Source organism: Mustela erminea, chromosome 17 (genome assembly GCF_009829155.1).
Source record: "Mustela erminea isolate mMusErm1 chromosome 17, mMusErm1.Pri, whole genome shotgun sequence".
Taxonomy (NCBI): domain Eukaryota; kingdom Metazoa; phylum Chordata; class Mammalia; order Carnivora; family Mustelidae; genus Mustela; species Mustela erminea.
In genome coordinates this window covers 12,016,323-12,035,227 of record NC_045630.1, presented here as the reverse complement: position 1 = coordinate 12,035,227, position 18,905 = coordinate 12,016,323, and the positions used below count along the sequence as shown (strand labels likewise).

At 52.4% G+C, this 18,905-nt stretch overlaps 2 protein-coding genes across 16 annotated transcripts in view; one reads left to right on the top strand and one right to left on the bottom strand.

The window, feature by feature from the left end:
- The window catches only part of COQ8A (coenzyme Q8A), a 36,120-nt gene extending 33,848 nt beyond the window's left edge, over positions 1-2,272 (top strand). Inside the window, exons 12-15 of the mRNA XM_032317332.1 lie at positions 182-289; positions 384-449; positions 685-771; positions 1,406-2,272. Of these exons, the coding sequence (XP_032173223.1) occupies positions 182-289; positions 384-449; positions 685-771; positions 1,406-1,696 (552 nt within the window). The 3' untranslated portion in view covers positions 1,697-2,272. The remainder of the gene's footprint in view (positions 1-181; positions 290-383; positions 450-684; positions 772-1,405) is intronic.
- A 1,343-nt stretch (positions 2,273-3,615) lies between these two features.
- CDC42BPA (CDC42 binding protein kinase alpha) overlaps positions 3,616-18,905 on the bottom strand; it is a 329,438-nt gene continuing 314,148 nt past the window's right edge. For 10 of the 15 annotated variants that reach the window (XM_032317316.1, XM_032317320.1, XM_032317317.1 and 7 more), the window contains 4 exons: positions 14,025-14,210; positions 11,338-11,455; positions 7,883-8,040; positions 3,616-7,421 (listed from right to left, as the gene is read on the bottom strand). In XM_032317316.1, the coding sequence (XP_032173207.1) occupies positions 7,290-7,421; positions 7,883-8,040; positions 11,338-11,455; positions 14,025-14,210 (594 nt within the window). In that variant the 3' untranslated portion in view covers positions 3,616-7,289. The remainder of the gene's footprint in view (positions 7,422-7,882; positions 8,041-11,337; positions 11,456-14,024; positions 14,211-18,905) is intronic. The other 5 variants (XM_032317331.1, XM_032317327.1, XM_032317329.1 and 2 more) reach the window with 2 other exon arrangements.

Genomic DNA, 18,905 nt, shown 5'->3' with positions numbered 1-18,905 from the left:
GAATGAAGGGGATAGAGAGGGCTGTTGCGTTCCCCCTGCCGGGGAAAACCTCGAGTCAGGAGTCCCCGTGTGGGCAGTGGGGGGGGCGACCCGAGGAGTGCTGAGGATGGGAGGGGGTTCCCCAGGCCCCACCTTGGCCTGCCACTGCCGTGACCGGGTCTGCCCCTGCCCTCTCCCCCAGATCTGCTACAACATCCTGGTCCTGTGCCTGAGGGAGCTGTTCGAGTTCCATTTCATGCAGACGGACCCCAACTGGTCCAACTTCTTCTATGACCCTCAGTTGCACAAGGTGAGCCCATGGGAGCTGCCTGGGAGAGGGGTCTCTGTGATCGGGGGTCCCCTTCTCCACCAGGCTAAACCTCTGAGGTGTTGCCCCTTCCCAGGTGGCTCTTCTGGACTTCGGGGCGACTCGGGAATACGACCGATCCTTCACCGACCTCTACATTCAGGTTGGCCGGCGCTGGGGCCTGGGGTCGGCTTGGGGACACTAGGAGTGGGGAATGACGGGGCTGCTGTCCCCCACCCCCAGTGACTGTGGGTGAAGAGGAGAACTGTTGGGCTCACAGGCCGGGGGGCTTGGAAGGAGCAAAGGGGACAAGGGTGGGGGGTAGGCCACTGGGCTCCTTGGCCGCCCGGGAGCACCTCCTCCCCTGCGGCTCACGGTCCTCCCGGGTGTCCGTCCAGATCATCAGGGCAGCTGCCGACAGGGACAGGGAGGCGGTGCTGAAGAAGTCCATTGAGATGAAGTTCCTCACTGGCTATGAGGTCAAGGTCAGCTCCCCATGGCCTCTTGGGCTCCACAGACCCCCGTGTGTGGGGAGGGTGGGCAGTGGGCTGCTTTTCCCCAGACCTTGACTGGTACCCTCGAGGCCTCTCCTCAGGCCTCCATTGACCCCTCCTCCACCGAGGTCCTGGGCGTGGGGGGGTGAGGGCATGAGTGGAGCCTCGAGGAGGGTCGGGAGGCAGGCACCCCTCTTGCAGACCAGTACCTCTGGAGCTGGGGCCCGGTGAGCGTGGGCGGATGGCACAGCCCGGCCCCCCTTCCAAGGTCTGGGTGGCCTGGCAGGGGCTGGAGCTGGGTCTTAAGCGCTTTAAATGGGTGGTGCCAGTCTGTGTTCCTGTGCCCTGAACTGGCCCTGGAATTCCCCGAGAGCAGCCCTTTCCCTTTCTCCCCCAAGAAGGGTGCAGAGGCCACAGCCAAGCCTCCAGGCATGCGGCTTCAGCCCCCATGTTGGGCCCGGGCCCCGCCCATCCGGCCTCCCCCAGCCCCAGGCGCACAGCGGGCTCCCCTGGCCAGCTGCGGGGCCCCTCACGTCAGTTTAATGCTCAGATGCCCCCCTGAGCCTCTCCCCTTCAACGCCGCCTGCTGGGAGAGCTCCCACCCACCCCCTGCGCCCCCCTCCAGGCCATGGAGGACGCCCACCTGGACGCCATCCTCATCCTGGGAGAGGCCTTCGCCTCGGAGGAGCCCTTCGACTTCGGCACGCAGAGCACCACCGAGAAGATCCACAACCTGATCCCCATCATGCTGAAGCACCGGCTCATCCCGCCCCCCGAGGAGACCTACTCCCTGCACAGGAAGATGGGGGGCTCCTTCCTCATCTGCTCCAAGCTGAAGGCCCGCTTCCCCTGCAAGGCCATGTTCGAGGAGGCCTACAGCAACTACCAGCGGCAGGCGGCGCGGCCCTCCGCTTGAGCCCGGCGCCCACCGGCACCCCGGCTCCCCAGGCACGCTGCCCGGTGTGTGCGCAGCCTCTGTACGGAGCAGAGACCCGATGGCAGGTTCCTCCCTTGTCGGCGGGCAGTTTCCGTCCTGTGAATGCTAGCGGGGGTGGGGGCGGGCCTGCCAGGGGATCCCCGCCCCCAGAAATACGGAGAAGCCTTGTTGGATGTTCTTGGACGCACGTAGAGGATGAGGCTTGTGTGATTCTAGGAGATTGTGTTTTATGCCCTCTGTTCCAGCCTGTCTCCAAGCGGTGCCCACAAGCACTGCTTCCCTGCATGAGCCCCGCCTGCTCTTGGGCTGGGCTGTGCCCTCTGGACAAGTGGAAGTTTCTGGACCTGTGGAAGGGGTCAGGAGCAGTCCGTGCTAGACGTCAGTGTGTGGAGGCCCCTCTTGCCCCCTCCAGGCCCAGGGGCTTTCATGGAAAAAGATGACTGTGCCAGTGTCACCTGGTTAGACCCGAGAGGTCACCACAGGCTGTTAATTTTTGTACAATTCTTGTAATTGTCTGATTTGTTTCAATATTAAAAAAGACAAAAACGCATCCTCTTAGCATTGTGGTGTGAATTTCTCTACACTTAGTGGGCGCCGAGCTGATGGGTGACCAGCCCGAGGTCATGTCACACTCCAGGCCACCTCTAGATGCATCTGGACACTCAGCCCAAATTCCTTTCCAGGAGGGGGCGGGCAGCGCATGCCTCCTGTACCCCACCCCGCATACGGAAGAGCCAACTGCCTGGCCTGCTTCCCAGGGGGAGAGGCTGTGGCTGGGGATGCCTCCCCGCAGCAGACTAGCGTGGGCGTCGGGGAGCCCTGCCGCGGGACCCCCTGACCGGTGCACCAGGGGGTGAAGGACACCGCTCCAGGACGGGATGGGAGGTCTGACTGGTCTCCGTGACAGCAGCTGGGGGCCTGGCGCCTGATGCCATCTGTTCTGAACCCTTGTCAGAGCAGTCACGGCCCTTTGGAAGGCCGTTTTTGTGCATTTTTTACATATATTCTGCCTTCTGGGACGTTCGGGGGCTGGCAGAGTTCAGGAGCAATGTGGCTGGTGAAGGCCGGGACCCCGGACTTCGGACCTGGAACGGGGCGGGCAGCCTCACGGCCCGAGCGCCCTCTCTGCTCCCCAAGAGTCGGCAAACTGGTCCACGGTCGGGCCCTCTGCCTACGTGTACAGCCATCTGGGGACACAGCTGTGTTCATTTGTTGCCACGCTAAGGCCATGTGAGGCCACAAGAGTGGCCACAAAGCCCGCAAAGCGGAAGCTTTCACTGGCCTTTAACGGAGAGCTAAGCTCACGCTCACCTGCCGCGCTACTGTCTCTCCCGCAAGGCGCTCTGACAGAGCAGTGACCTGCCAAGAAAGGTCAGGAAGGTCCTCGTGTGTGACTCGGAACCAGGGAGGGGCCTCAAGGTAACCAGGTGCAGCCGGCTTCAGATGGCCTCTGGTGCGGGCTGGCCACGCTTCCCCAGACGGGCGGTTCTGACCAAGTCGGGGACGAGAGCAGAGACAGTGGCCCGTGGACAGCAGAAGCAAACCAGCCTGCCGTCTGGCCTGAGCAAGCAGATGCGACAGCCAGCAGGTGGGGGTCTGGCTGTGCAGAGGGTCCCCCGCGGGGCAGGTGCACACGGAGCAGGCCAGGCCTCACTCACGGCCTGATGCGTGTTCTGGAAATGCTGGCCGGACGAGAATGGAATGCTGCCCTTACCTGAGCTACGGGGTGGAACTAGGACAAGTCCCCGGTTAAACTACTCCCGCGTCCTTCTGCAGGCTAAGGCGGGCACTGGATGAGGAGGGGGCCTGGCAGGAGCAGGATCTAGGAAGACGAGGAGAGTCAGTCACCTTTCCTCCGCGGCTCAGACCTTTCCGTCAGGGAAAGAAAGACAAGACCGTCAGGTCTAACAGCTCCCTGTTTTATTGCAATACATCAAATTCTGGTTAATATTAAGTGATACCAACATAAAATATTGGCGAGGAGTCTTGTTACATTTTTGACTATCCCACCTTAAATATTTCTGTGCAAAAGAATCCACACCATTGTCTGGTAGCAGAGAATCGCTTATAAACCTCCCTAAGACATCGAGGGCATAAAACCAAACAAAAGGAAATAGGCCAAAGCAGTATGTTTCCCTTCCATACACAGATTTGTCAGCATTATATTCTAAACAAACAAAAAAAAAATGATTACACCTAGGCCATGCAAAACTGTACAATAATATTACAATGAGGAAAAAAACCCTAAAAAATTTATAAAATAAATGTTATTACACTATCAAATAAAAAAGCAGGTAAAATTTGTTTCATGAAGTTTCCAGGTTTGTTCTCGTCAGTGGCCCCCATAAGTGATGCGGCACCTCGCGTGTGGCACTCGTCCCTGGGAAAGGGGGAAGGGCCGGCCCGCTGGCCAGCGCTAAGAGGCCGAAGGCTCCAGCGGAAGCCAGCCCTCTGATCCAGAAGGAACTCTGCGGAGAATCTGGACTCGTGATCGAGTCAGAACAAGGGAAGAGGTCTACCAGGCGCAGCGATCGGTCATGCAGCTTACCTACTCACTCGGGGGCCGGGCTGGGGCGCGCGGGGGCCCGCCTGCTTCCCTGTCTGCCCAGCTGGGAGGGCGCAGCCTGAGTGACTGCCGCCACGGACGGACAGATGGCCCTGCCGTGCCGGGCGTTGGCGATGCCCGCCGCGCCCTCCTGGGCTCTTCTGGAGGAGACCCGAGAGTGCACAGAAGTGCAGCCGGGCTTTCACAGAAGTCGACGTGGCCACTGAGTAGCAGAACGACAGGACCCTAACCATACGGCAGGCAGAGGGAAGCTGAGAGCCGGCCAGGAACGACAGATTGTTGCTGTAAACATAACAGGGATTTCAGATTCTTCCCAGAAGCCTGGGTATGAGGACTGCGTGGGAAACCGACCAGGCTGGCCCTTCCAGCGCCGGCCCCGACCCTTCCCGCCGTGCTCCCGGGAGCGGGCGAGCGTCGCTGACGCAGGGGTGTGCGCATGGGCCGAGAACCCCGAGAGTGAAATTTACTTTAGCGAGCACTTGACGAGGAGGAAGGCTTTTGTTTTTGGCAAAAAGAAATGTATGTGTATATATATAATTTTTATATACCCAGAGCACACACGACTTAGTTAGAATTCAAGGGTAGACAACAAATCGGCTGCACATAGATAGCACCAAGTACCAACACACACGGACTAGCCGAGAAACGTCTCACTGGTCTGTCCTTCCTACGATGAAACGTGCGCCTGCTGCCGGGTGTGATTTTAAAAGGTCCCACAAGAGAAGAGAGCAGGACTCGGGGCAGCAGTACTTCCTCCCTGATCTTGGCTCCTGACCCCTCTGAACCATCAGCAGGTTTCCTGTTTCCCTGGCACCCATTCCCTGCCTTTTCTAGACCATTCTTCTCAGAAGCTTCTGCTGGTAACTGCTTCGTACCTGAGAGGGGATAAGCCCAGAAGGGTCATTATCGCAGGAAGAGCCGCCCCCCACCCCCGCCCCGAGCGGCTCCCCGTGGCACTGTTTCTCCCCCAAACTCCTGCTGTCAGGATGGGTCCAATCCGAGGCTGCTCTATGACGACTCACGACTACTAGGGACCTACCGGAAAGTGCCAGGGTCCCTGGGTCATCACCATCTTTGGGGGCTCTCTCCTTTCTGCTGTGACTCACTGCAGTGTTCTCTGCACCTCAGGCAGGGGGACGCTTGGATCCTAAAAGCATCCTCTGGAAAATAAGCACCTACAGGCAACACAAACCCACACGTAGTTGTCAAAGCTTCAACGAATGGCTTAGTGCGGAGTCCTGGGACTCAGGGCCGGGAAGACAGGGAGGGGAGAGGCGAGGGTCCAGGGAGGGTCAGGACAGGAGGCACTGGCCACAGGCCCTTGGTGGCGGGCTTCCCTCGCCTCAGGAAAGTGCCAAGTTCTCGGGGCTACGGGGTCCTCGGGGGGTACCAAGCTCAAGGTCTGATCCTTGGCGACCCAACCCCATCTCACACGACATGCCTTTCCCTAAAGCGGAAAGCTGCAGAGAGGATGGGCAGTCGTCCGCGTGCACAGGCGGCCCCGCGGGTCCTCTCTCCCCGCGCCGGGCCTCAGGGGCTGAGAAGGAGGCGCCACAGGGGGACACGGTTCACGCTCACCGAAGCCGAGAGTGCGCTCACTGCTAGTTCTCAGAGAAATTTAGATAAAAAGGAAGCGAGCCAGGTTCTCTTTACTCCCATGAGATATTTTTATTTCTCTTTCTCTGCTCATGTGCTTAACTGGGAACTAACTGTGAAGGACTGCGGCCCTCCGGGGTGTGCGCTCGCTTCGGCGGGAACAGCAGGGGTGCCGTGGGGAACCCTGCCTGGCGGCTCAGGCTTCTGTTTGCCACCAGGGCGGGAAAGAGTATTTGGTTAAGGCTGTTCAAGTCCTTGCATTTGAGGTTTTCTATTATTTGGTAATTAATCTCTCAGGCTTCTCTGAGGGGGGCTGGGGCCAAGGACACCTTGAGGCAACGCAGGGAGAAACAGGGTTAGCCCCCAGGGAAAGGACCTGTGGGAAGCATTTCAGGGACCTTCAGAAGCCACAACTTCCCTTGCATGCTTTCAGCGGAGGGGCCGGGAGGTGATCGCATTTCTACATTCATCTGCAGGAGATACCAAAATACAGTAAAAACTGAGGAGTGTGGTTCAAATTCTACCGCTACCGAAAGACCTGGAAGTAAATTCGCCTGTTGACGCTGCTGCTGAAGAGGCTTCTAAGGTTTGAGCCTGGGCTCGGGCCGCAGCCCAGAGCGGCTGGACCGGGTTTCGGAATGTTTTCCTAAAGCCCCCGGGGACCGTGGCCGAGCCCAGAGAGGGAACTCTGACTCTTCGCGCTCTCCATCTACCGAGGTCTAGAATGTCAGCTTGAGGCCTTCCTACCCTTTAAATTACTTAGCTGGAAAACAGACGAGAAACAACACATTTCTTTAAATTAAATGATCTCTCTCTTATATAGGAATCCATCTTTTGCTGAATACAAGATGCTTCTTTTTACTATATACATTCAGTATTTAACCTCTACATTTGTGTACTTATTTAAACTCTGTATTGTAGTAAAATATGCACTGTTTTAGTGAATAAGGATTTACTGGCAACGATCAGGTCGACATTGGCTGTGGGCGCTGGAGGAGGGTGCGGGCCGGCGGGGGGACCCACACGCTGCCCGGGGCGCCGTGACTCTGCCGTGGAAACCAGTCTGCCTGACGCTCTTCCCGCGCACGTCTGCGAGGTCTGTCTACTCGAGCTACCTTCGGGAGGGGGACACGATGATGGGAAGCGACTCTGAGTGTATGAAATGGAATCGATACTCATCGAAGCTGTTCAGTGGAAGTCTGCCTTGATGGTTGTTGCTGTTAAGTCGGGGTGGGGGGTGCAGGGAGCTGGGCTGCAGGTGTGATCGTCCGTGTCCCCGAGCCCCCACCCTGCTCTTGCCACCGGCCCTGGGCCTTCCAGGCAGGGGCGGGGGACGGACGTGGAGACAGGGCAGTGGAGGGGCCAAGAGGGAGAAGCTGCTCTGGCGTCCGCTCTGAGCGCCGAAGCCACTCACGGGTCCCAGCTCCCACGGTCGGTGCTCTCCAAGGAGAGGCTTTTGGTCTTCCGGGGCGACACTGGGCTGGGCGGGCTGCTTAGGTTGGAGCTGTTGGAAGCTGTGGAGTGCCTTGGGGAATCCGAGTCCTGTGGGGCCCCGAGAGGATGTTCGTGAGACCGAGAGGCACGAGAGGGGCTCAGCCCCACACAGGTGACCTGCGGCCACCCCGAGCAAGTAAGCTGGTGTGAAACGGTCTACTGTCCCTAACGAAGCCCTTTTCCTGAGGCCAAAAAAGGGCAGACAAGATAGCCAACGTTTAGCAGGTAAACGATAGCAGCCCTTTCTGTAGGACTTTAGAAATGTGGGTCCCTGTCACAGAAGCTGTTAGAACATCTGTGCCTTAGTGTAGTGCACAGCCCAGGCAACCGGCCGTGCCGGACCTCCCCCACCACCACAACCCGCCTCCTGCCAAGCGTGTCCCTGTATCCTGACCCCTGGCTGCAGCGGAGGCCACTCTTGAGGTGGTGGCATCACTTCGGTAAGGGCACAAGTCCTCTACACAGGACTTCTCCGGATCAGACGCTGATGCTGCCCACAACCCACTCACCTCTCCGTCAAAGTCCCTGGCCGGGGCGTCACTTCCCTGGTCCATGCCTCCGGAAGACAAGGAGCCCTCTGACGGGGAGGGCATGGGCTGCCACTTGGCATTGTAGCTTCCTCCGGAGAATTCTCTCTTTAACGCGCTGCCGTTCTGTGCAGAGGACCCTGCGGGACGGCACTCAGGTGAGGCTTCGCACACAGACGGACAAGGGGACGGCCCTGTAGAAAGCGCGCGGACTGGGGAGACCTGGGCAGACCCTGGGGCCAGCCGCTGAGGGACACCGTTTCTCAAGGCCACTGGCCTCTGCAGCCATCACTTTACTGCTGGAAAATTTGCATGAAAAGTAAAGGGACACGAGAGAAGCATTTTCATTCCACGGGGAAAAAAGCCTGGTACTTGAATACAGAAGTGAGGTGAGTTTCTTCAAATTCATACTCTAGTTTGGTCTCAGAGCTGAGGCACCCAAAGGAGGGGCCAGCACCACTCGGAGGAGGGAAAAGGATGACAAAAATCCCTTGGAAATTCTGGGGAATTGTTCGTACCTATATAAAGCTCTCAGTATTCCTCCTTAAGCTTTTGCTTAAAAAACATTTTAATCCTCTTGAGCTTCCATATTAAGACCATGGGTCTAAAGAGGCTGCTGAGGTTTTCATACAGGATCCAGACTGTGTTTTCACACTAAGAATTCAGTAATTGTGTCAAGAGGACCGTGTCGAGCACCTCAAGTACCTCACGACCACGGACACATGGGGTGCTCATCTGTGCGGACAGGAACCTGCCTGACATGCCTGTGCTCGGGGCCTCCTGGCCGCTTCCCTCCAGGCCCCCTCGGCTGCAGGCAGCCCGTGTGTCACCGTAATGACTCCTACCCCAGCTCCCAATGCCGCGTGGACACCAAGCATGTGTCGTGGAGCTTGGGAATGCCCATGCCTGGGCCCTATTGTGGCAGAACTTCAGAGGTCCCTGTTCAAGCCTCTTGTGGGGATTCTGGAATGCACCTCAGGCTGGGAGCCAGGGGCTCGCCCTCCTGCTCCCCGGGAAGCTGCCACCAGCGCCTGCCGCACAGGGTCTCTCACTAGACACATGCTGCTCTTCACGGCCGCCGCGGAGGCGCGCCTTACTTTGCTGAGGGGACTCTTCTGGGTCCTTGGGTCACGGCCTTCCTGAAGGCGCACCTCATCCAGCGCCCGCTTCAGTGTCATGGAAATGGTATTTTATTTTTGTGTAAGTTTTGTCATTCTGAATAGAAATCCATACCACCAGAGGCTTCCGTTGCTCTGCTTACTGACTGCGTGGCCTCGAGCAGGCTCTGTTACCTTTCTGAGTCTCGGTTCCATCTGGGGACACAAGAACAACTTCTCCCGTATGGGAATCTGGGGGAACAACAGCCCTGGGTACACGGAGAACACGGTGTGACCCACAGGTGCACACGGGGGCCTGTGCCCGGCTGCCCCCCGTTTGCCGTCTCCTTGCCTCCACTCTGGTGTTAACACGTGACAGCAGGGCTATTTTGACTGACCAGCAAAAGGGGCGTGGGGACGGTCTGAGGACCATGGTCCTGGCTAACTGAGGCCATACACTCAGGCACGGCCTCTTCTAAAGAGCGCTGGCTTAGGTGGCGAGGTGTCTGAGTCTGTGTGACCTCAGGAGAGGCCAGGCTCCCTAGCAAGCCTGCTGCTGATGGGAGGACTGGGTCCTCCTCCTTGGGGGGGGTGGGGGGCAGAGCAGAGCCATAGTGGGAATCCCCGTGTGGCTTTTACTTCACACTGTGAAGCCATCCCAAGTCTGGCTCTGGAAGATCTGTGCTTCTGGTTCTGGAGACAGACAACAGGGTTCCCTATTACTTCTTGTGTCTCTCTCAGCTAGCTGTCCTCTGGAACCTTCTGGAACCTTCTGATAAGCTGGATTGTTCTCAAAGCCAGCAGGAGGCACCTGACGCAGCAGATGCCCCTTGGGATTCCTGGGAGGGCCTTCCTCTTCCTCTTCCTCAAGGAGGCCAGGCCTGCGGGGTTCGTGCAGATCTAGTGGATGGACACAGTGACCAGGGACAGAGGCCCCTCACTGTGGCCCTCCTGGAGAGGTGGCTGCCTCAGCTCTGCACTTCTGGGGGTGCCCCCCACTCACAACCTCCGAGCTCTTGGCCAACACCATGCTGCTTTTGAGGAAGTGTCAGAAAAGCAGCCCTTGGCTATAAGCGATCTTCCCCTGACTGGGGAAGCCATGATGAGTGTGTGACGTAGCTCCCTGCTTATGATCCAGGAACTACCAACGATCTCCGATTTCAACAAGGCTAACTTCTAATTGCTGCAATCAGTCAAACGCTGCCTCTGTCCACCCCTCTCACTCCGAGGCAGGCGCCTGTTAGTGGCCAGGCACTTTCTCTCAGGCAGACAGTGAACCCCCCGTGACGCCCCTGCTGCCCCGAAGTCGCTCCCTGCTACAGCAGAGCGGAAGCCCAGCACGGGCAGAGTTTCCTCTCTCGGCCCCCGAGCGCAGGGTTCTGTGCGGAGTGCAGGAGGTGCCGCGGCTCAGGTGGAAGGAGAGAGGCCGGCAATAAGGGCGGCGAGCCCCGTGAGCGCAGGTGCTCGGGCCCAGAGACTGTCCCCCTTGCGCCCCAGCGGAAGACTTGCCGTCTACTGGATGTTCACCGGACAAACATCCTCCCCTTCTGTGCTCCGGCTATGATCTTGAACCTTCCAGAACCCTGGCCCCACTCTGCTCCCGCAGGAAACCAAGGGTCACCTGAAACTCTTCCCTGTCCCTCACCTCCCACAGCGAACTCCCCGCCAGGCCTTACTGTTTTAACCCCAGAGTGTCTCCCTTCTCCCCTCCTCCACCGCAGTCCCCGGGCCTGTCCCCTGCACCGGCCACTCGGACAGCCCCAGCGGGATGTGCGCCCCACTCTTGCCCTGTGTCCAGTCTCCATCCGGCAGTCAGAGGGATGTTTTTAAAAATGTAAACTGGATAAAGGTCCTTCCCTCCTTCAAATTCTTTAGAGGCTGCCAGTTGCGTTTCTAATAAAATAAAAATGTCTCAGCTTGCTCTGCACGACCCTGCTTGATCGGCCTCTTGCCACCGCTCGTGCGTTATCTGCGGGTCCCTGTCTGACCGCCACCAGGTAGCCACACGGGCCTTCTCTCAAGTCGTCAAAAACGACTCCAACAGGCCTTCACCCCTAGGGAGGGCCCGTGACCCTCCTAATTCCCCTCAGTGTGACTTCGTCCCCACTGGCTACACCTCCTTACTCCGAGTCGGTGGCCCATTTATTTCCTTCAAAGCCTCGATCACCACAGCTTGTGGTATGAAGTGTCCGTCTCGCGGGGGCACCGTGAGCTCGAACGGGGCCCGTGATGGTTTTCTCCACAGGCGCTCGTGTGCTCACTAGGCCCCCCAGGGAGTGTGCATGCGTGGGGGAGGCGACGGCGGGCAGGGGTCGTGGGGGACCCCCGGGCGGCACTTACTCGCTGACAGGCCGCTGCTGGCGCTCATGGAGCGGCCGGGCTCAGGGCGGGATTTGGTGATGGAGGGAATACTGACGGAGCCGCTGAACACCGCGCGACTCTCCTGGGGCCGGGGGTTCTGAAAACAAAGCACAAAGAGAAACTCTTCAGCCAGCCAGAAAGTGATTCTCTGCCGCGGCATCTACCGCTCACTTTGGTTTCAATAAAAAAATGACCTTGACCAGAGTGATACAGAGCAAGGGAGGGCATGATCCCTCCGGCCCCTGAACTTCAGCACCCCGACAGAAGGAAGCTCACCCCCACCCAGCGTAAGTGCTCATCCTTACACACACTGAAATGTTATCAGCACATAACAATTCTCTTCGTTGTGAGAGCAGCTAAGTAAAAATTAGCGGCTGGAGCGACAGCGGACTGCAGAATTACATGGACATTTGCAGAGATTGGAAGCAAAGCTTCCACTTCCTACGAGATTTCTACCAGGACGGCTCCACTAGCTCCACAGAATAAGGCCACACCGAGGCAAGGCAGGGAGGGGTGTATTTTCCTCCAGTAAATGCTGTAGGGGTGACACCGGGGGCGGGGGGGGGCGTCCCCACCCCAGTCCCCCGCGCTGGCAGAGCCACGCTCTGGGTCCCAGACAGCCCGTCCGGAGCCACCACAGCCGGCGGGATGCTCTCACTCGGCCATCCTGGTTTGAGAAGTTTTCCATCACATCATGGAATGGGTTTGGGGTTCCAGGTAGAAAAGTGAGCCCGAGTACTTTGAAAGTCACACTCGGCTAGAGAGGAGGCGTGGGGACGAGCTGTCTGGACTTGGCTGAGAACGGAAAGCACTTGGCTGCCTCGATGGACCCAAATGTTTGAGACCAGAAGGAGGGGTGGCTGACGCCTGAGAGAAGGTTGTGTCAAGACAACTAACAACTGGCCAAGGTCAGCAGTCAGGAGAACACACGTTAGTATCACGTGAAGAACTCCCAGTCCTACATCCCAAAGAGCTGTGCCAGCTGAGAGGCAGCCGGCCGGCCGCAGACACAACCGCCGCCATTTCGGTTCATGTATCATGTCTGCAAAGTCCATTTAATTCTTGGTGTGTTATTTTTTCTCCAAGAAAATAAAACAAAACTGAAACGGTGCCCGCATTCTAACATTCACTCACACACAGAGAAGCAACCTCTGAGACCCCAGAGACACGCACACAGTGCAGCAGAGCAGCCATCGACAGAGATGGGAAGGTCAGTTTCACCCTTTAAACTTGTACTGTTTCTGTCGTAACCCCTACGACACCTTGGTGGCGTCCTAGCCTAGAAAAAACAGCATAAATTGGGCCTGTAAAAATATACCAGTGGTTTAGTAACTCCGAATACTGAAGCAATGAAAAACCGACTCACAGAAGACAAGTTTTGTGAGAAAAAAACCCCCACAAAAGACGGTTTACCATTCATTCAGCTGGAGTACAACTTCCATAAAGTGACAGGAAACCACCGTTGCTGGTGTCTTCCACGTGCCAATACGCTTTGGAATTAGAGGAAAACTTAAAGACGACAGTGTTTCTAACCAGCAGAAGACTGACTTACAGAACACTTCTGCCATCTTTCACAGAAAAACTCCTGGCCAATTAATTTCTACAACATTCCTCTGGAACCACTCCCTGCCATCTGTTACCAAGCAAACTAAGCTTTATTTTTATCGCTAATCTTATTGTGTCAAATAAGACACTTCAATGACATTACAGCTTCATGGCAATGCCATTTCAAACATTAAAATTTAGGGTACTTTTCTAAGACCAACAAAAATACAAAAAGCCTACAGTTTTCTATGCAAATAAAAAGCTGGTCAGAGGGTGCTGCGGGACCCGGGTTTGCAGTACAGAATCCAAGTATATTGTATATTGGACAGAATCCAAGTATATTGTAAAATGCACTTGAGAAAACGTTCTTGAGGAGTTAGCTAAGTATGTGTTTCTTGATGGCAGTATGGACAATCTGCTAATGGCCACCAGCTCTCCGGCCACCGTCCTTCCCGGTTCCGTCCCTTTGTGTTAGTTCTCTCTCTGGTTTAGTTGTTATATCTTGGATTCTGGCTGGAATTAAAGGCCTAGCAGCACCTCAAAGACTAGTGAGATTATCATCTTTTTCTAATTTATCCTGTGACTCCTTAATACTATTATAATTTTTACCTGGGAGATTTTTAAGCTTCTCAAAAGGGGTTTATTGTGGAAAGAAGGCCTGTGGCTAGGCCCTACCACAGACTTGAATGCCACTAAATGAAAAAATATTTTCTCTGAATTAAACCAGTTCTAGGCTAATGAACTATTAAAAAATGGGAAAATTCTGGGATTCCTTTTTTGTTTAAACAGAATAAGGACCCACGCAGGGGCTATATTTAATGATGGCATCTGGAAAGGGAAAAGCATGATGGAAAAATCTTCTATGAAACATAAAAATACCTCCTTCACTGTCTAAAAACTGAGAGAGAAATCCTCCCGTCTTCATGTTTTTCCTCAAAAGAGGAAACAAACTTGAACTTGAAGAGGAGGAGAAGAACGAGGTTTGGCAGAAGAGAAGCAGGCGAAAGGCCGACACTCACGCTCAGAAAACGCCCCCCCGCCCCCCCGCAGAGTTACTGATCAAGCCAGCTAGAGGTCCGCACACAGTTAGTGAAGTTAACCCCTGACTCGGCTGTTCATACCCTCAGAGGCATAAAGCTTGGTGTACCAGGGACAGAGCGCAGAGACGGGGAATACTCAGGGTTTATGGAATCAGGAGAGAGAAATTTTTCAGCGGAATGAACAGTCATGTGATAGATGTGCTCAAAGTTGATCGGAGAGGAGATCAGGCCGGAGTGATGATGAGGGGATGGATAAGGGAAGCCTGGCTAACAAAACGACAGAAAGAACAGAAGTCGTGAGGCCATGAGAATGGAGCCACTGGTCACAGGGGACATTTCACAGCATGCATGCAGCAGAAACGACATGTCTCACATCAGGACTGAGTCCTTCATGAAATACTTTCAGACCTTAGAGAGTTAAATTTTGGAGTCCTCCTGCCAGTAACCGAAAGAGCTGATGTGCAAAAGATCATTTGCTTTATAAAACTATTATTATTATTTTTATTATTACTTGCATCAGGGAAGCAGAAAGCGGACTTCCGGAGCTGCAAGGAGACTTTCAGAGTTTAGTTCAGAATTTTCTTGTGTGATAAAATCAAAACATGGCAAAAACATACCAACAAAGCAAGAAAGTAAAAGAGCAGTGATCCCACAACCAGCCTCTCGCGAGAAGTGCCATGAAGCTGTTTCTGTGGAAACCGGAAGCCGTTTCCTGGGACGTACAGACTCCAGTGTGTGTTTTTACTGCTCTTGTTTCTGACAGGAGCACAGTGGGACTGAGGATGACCCTGACGAGTGACAGGACTCTCAGCAGCCCAAACCGGTCTCCACATACACACCCAAAAGAACACGTTTGTTTTTAACAAGGGGGAAAAAAATCTTCCCTTCCATGTCTGGGGGTACTGAAACATAAAATAACGTAATACTAAAGGTCCTGACAAGGCTTTTCAAATGGAGAACTCTAGTTTTTCAGGTACGATGACTGGGAGCCCAGATTACTCAGCACCCAGCCTGTCTCTGGGGGCATTTTCATGGTTCAGGTCCGGAAAGCAGCTGTGGGGTTCAGGGGTGGGAGGGAAGGACTTGCAGGGAGAAAGCTAGCAGAACCTATGCCCTCCTGAGCTGGGGTGAGCCAGCTTTGCTTAACAAAACCTGGTAACTTATGAAGACTTAAACAAAATCTCTCCTATAACATATGGTTTAGAGATGTGAGTGAACCAGTGCTTTCCAAGGTTATCTAAAGAGAAAAAAACTCACTGATGTCAATATAACTTTGACTTGAAGTAGTAGTATTACTTTGTGGAGCTCTAAGGGGTCACTGAGCTAGAAACCTGGTCTTCACGAACAACTCTAGGAATGGACAAAAGGCTAGGAGGTAGGTCATGGGCCAAAACCAAATCTTCTGGAGATAAACTATTTTTCTTGTATTCAATGGGAGAAAAACCTGCCCTTTGTTGCGAGCACCCACTATGGAAAAAAAAGCAAACGACAAGCAGGATTCAAGAAGCTAACGCAGTATGTACTTCTAAGTCCTGCACACACGTGTGTAAAGGGCTCCTGTTGGACCCAGACTCCCTCAGCCTGATGATCTTTTGCACATTCATGAGGCAAACAATCCTCTATCAGTATCATTTTGGTACCCAGAAGAGCTTCCAAAGATACTCAATAAACTCTCTAAGCTCGTAAGTATGTCCCAGGAAAGCAGTACTGATATGAGTTAAAACACAACAATGTCTGGGGTACGTGCTGCTCCTCGCATGGATGGTAGCATGGAGCTCTGGGGTCTGACAGCCCTTCTGACATGTTAGTGGTATATGAATTTAATTCATCTTGATTTTTGGAAATTGTTCATTAAAGAACAGATAATTTCACTTCAGCGGGAAGGACATATCAAAACCTGGGACCATATTAAAATATCACAAGCTTTTCAGTAAGCATATATATACACAGGTACACACATGCATATCACTACTTTTCTTCAGACGTGCATACCAATGTGTTGTTTACCAGTGTCTACCCCAAGGCAAGCACGGGTCTGGGTGGACAGTGTATCAGAAATACTGGTTAGGTGGTGAAGTGGGTTCCCATAAACAGCCCCGGCATGTACGTCCCTTTCTAGTAAAGGGAAGAAGGCCAGTGAAACTAAAACTAAGGCGAAGAAACAGGTTTCAAAAGGTACACCAACTTCTCGTCCTGGAAATACAAATGTGCTTACAAGGGAAGAAAGGCCTGGAAGAAACATTAAAAACTGGACTGCTTTCTAGGGCAGAGGGGCACGTGTGTCAATGACGGAAGGAGCCAACAAGGCAGTCATGGGTTAGCATTCTTGGTGACAAGAAATGCTAAAAACCAAGGGATCTAATGGGACAAGTGGTTGCTCAGAAGGCCACATGTCATGCAGTCAGGTGCGGGAAAAACCTTCAGGTTTTTGTTCAGGAAACACTGTTTGAGCTTGTTCAGCTCAGTAATTAAGACTAGACATTATTGTTAACAAAAATAAATAAACAAAAGACTTCTTTTACTTTAAGTGGTAGAAGGGTAAAGGAAGAAAAAGTGGAGTGAGGGAGGCTCTGATACAAAAGTTCTTACGATGTCTGAAATCTGACCTTTCTTTTCACTGTGCTCATTCATCAGGGTGTGTGGTGACCAAATCTTATGTGTGTGAAGGTCTGAAAAAATTCTAGAACATTAGCAAATTGGTTTTTCACCTGATGGCAGAAGGCCACTCAGCAGAGGAATATTTTATAAAACCTTGAAGTATTTCACCTTAAGGGAATGCTGTAATTTCTGGGAGATAATAGAATGTATAGAAAAATTTTCTGTAATTCTTATTTTTTTTTTTAAAGATTTTATTCATTTATTTGATAGACAGAGTTCACATGCAGGCAGAGAGGCCAGCAGAGGTGGGGGGAAGCAGGCTCCCGCCGAGCAGAGAGCCCGATGCGGGTCTCGATTCCAGGACCCTGGCTGGGATCATGACCTGAGCCGAAGGCAGAGGCTTTAACCCATTGAGCCACCCAGGCGCTCCTGTAATTCTTATGTTGTGGGAATATATAAGACTACATATATTCTTTTTTTGTGCACCAAAATGAAGCACAAGTCAAAGAAATTTTAATCAAAAAAGTATAATACAGGGGTACCTGGGTGGCTCAGTCATTAAGCATCCACCTTTGGCTCAGATCATGATCCCAGGGTCCTGGGACCAAGGCCCACCTTGGGCTCCCTGCTCAGCGGGAAGCCTACTTCTCCCTCTCCCACTCCTTCTGCTTGTGTTCCCTCTCTTGCTGTGTCTCTGTCAAATAAATAAATAAAATCTTAAAATAAATAAATAAAAAGTATAATATCTATCAAAACCTTGTTAACCACTGAAGTAATTTTGTATTTGTTGATACACTGCTTTGCAACACACGCCTGTTCGAAATTTGCCTCCTTCTATGCCTCCAAAATCTTTTAAAACTTTCATTAAAATGGTACATTAGTACTTGAGCTATCAAGTATAAGCTATAACATAGTATACATTTCCAACATTTCCCAAAATGTAAAAATTCTCTTTAAAATGAGAAAGGCTTTGGACTTTATGGTTATGTCACATTTACTTGAGAATAAAGGAAAACCAGCCTGAGAACTTTAAACACATGCTCAGAATGGGCAAACAGTGGACAGAAATCTGAAATCTCATTCCTAGGCAAAAACGTGAAAACCCCTAAGTTTTAATATGATAGGTAAATGTAACAGCTTAATATTTAAGATATTTAGTGTTCGATTTTTTTCCTTAGTTTTATTACATTTAACTTTTTTTGAACAGTTTGTTCATAACTTATCCAGCACAGCTAATAGAAATCCCCATTCCAAGAGGATAAATGGCTACTGTTTACTTCCTAAAAGAGGGGACCTATAACCAGGTCAACATAATGCCCTGGTGGTGACAGTAAGAGCATTGTATTGGTTCACAAACAGGGTCGACTGGTTAATCGGGGTATTTCCAATGAGGAACTCAGACTCAATGATTTTTTTGTTTCTTTTGTGAAACAAATGCAGGACTACCTTCAAAAGCTTAACTTTATTATTTTCAAAAAACTTGACTGCACATAAAACTATATCTCCTGGCTTTTTTTCCTATCAGTGATAGACCCCTCGAATCTCTGACCACAGCAGAGCTGGTAATGTGGTTAGAGGACAGACTCCCTTAGAAAAAGCCATCAAAAAACCTGAAATCTTGCCATTTGCAATGAGGTGGATGGAACTAGAGGGGATTATGCTGAGCGCAATAAGTCAATCAGAGAAAGGTAATTATCATATGATCTCTCTGATATGAGGAATTTGAGGGGAGTTGTGGGGGAAGGGAGGGAAAAATGAAACAAGATGGGATCTAGGAGGGAGACAAACCATAAGAGACCCCTAACCTCAGGGGTCTCTTTGCTGGAGGGGAGTCGGGGGAGAGCGATAGGGTGGTGGGGTTATGGACATTGGGGAGGGTATGTGCTATGGTGAGTTTTGTGAATTGTTTAAGACTGATGGTTCACAGAGCTGAACCCCTGAAGCAAATAATACATTATATGTTAATAAAAATAAAATAAAATGAAAGAAAACTCCACAGGAATAAAGTAAAAAAATAAAATAAAAATAAATAAATACATAAATATTTTCTTATTTTTTTCTAAATAAAAGAAAAGAAAAGAAAAAGAAAAAGCTCTGGGTCTACATTCACAAATCTAATGCTACCACCCATGATCAAAAGGCTCCTATTAAAAGTCTCAATAATTTGCTGAGTTATTGTGATACTGACATGTTAAGTGCAAATGAAGCCTGGAAAATTAGTCACTTCCACTAATATTCTTCATCTCAACATAATGGGTCTAAGAATCCAGTCTTCATATGAAAAACAAGTTTTCCCATGTTGTACTTTTGTGTAAGACAGACCAGGCAACATGTTTATAACCGGGGAAAGGAAAAAGATTTGCT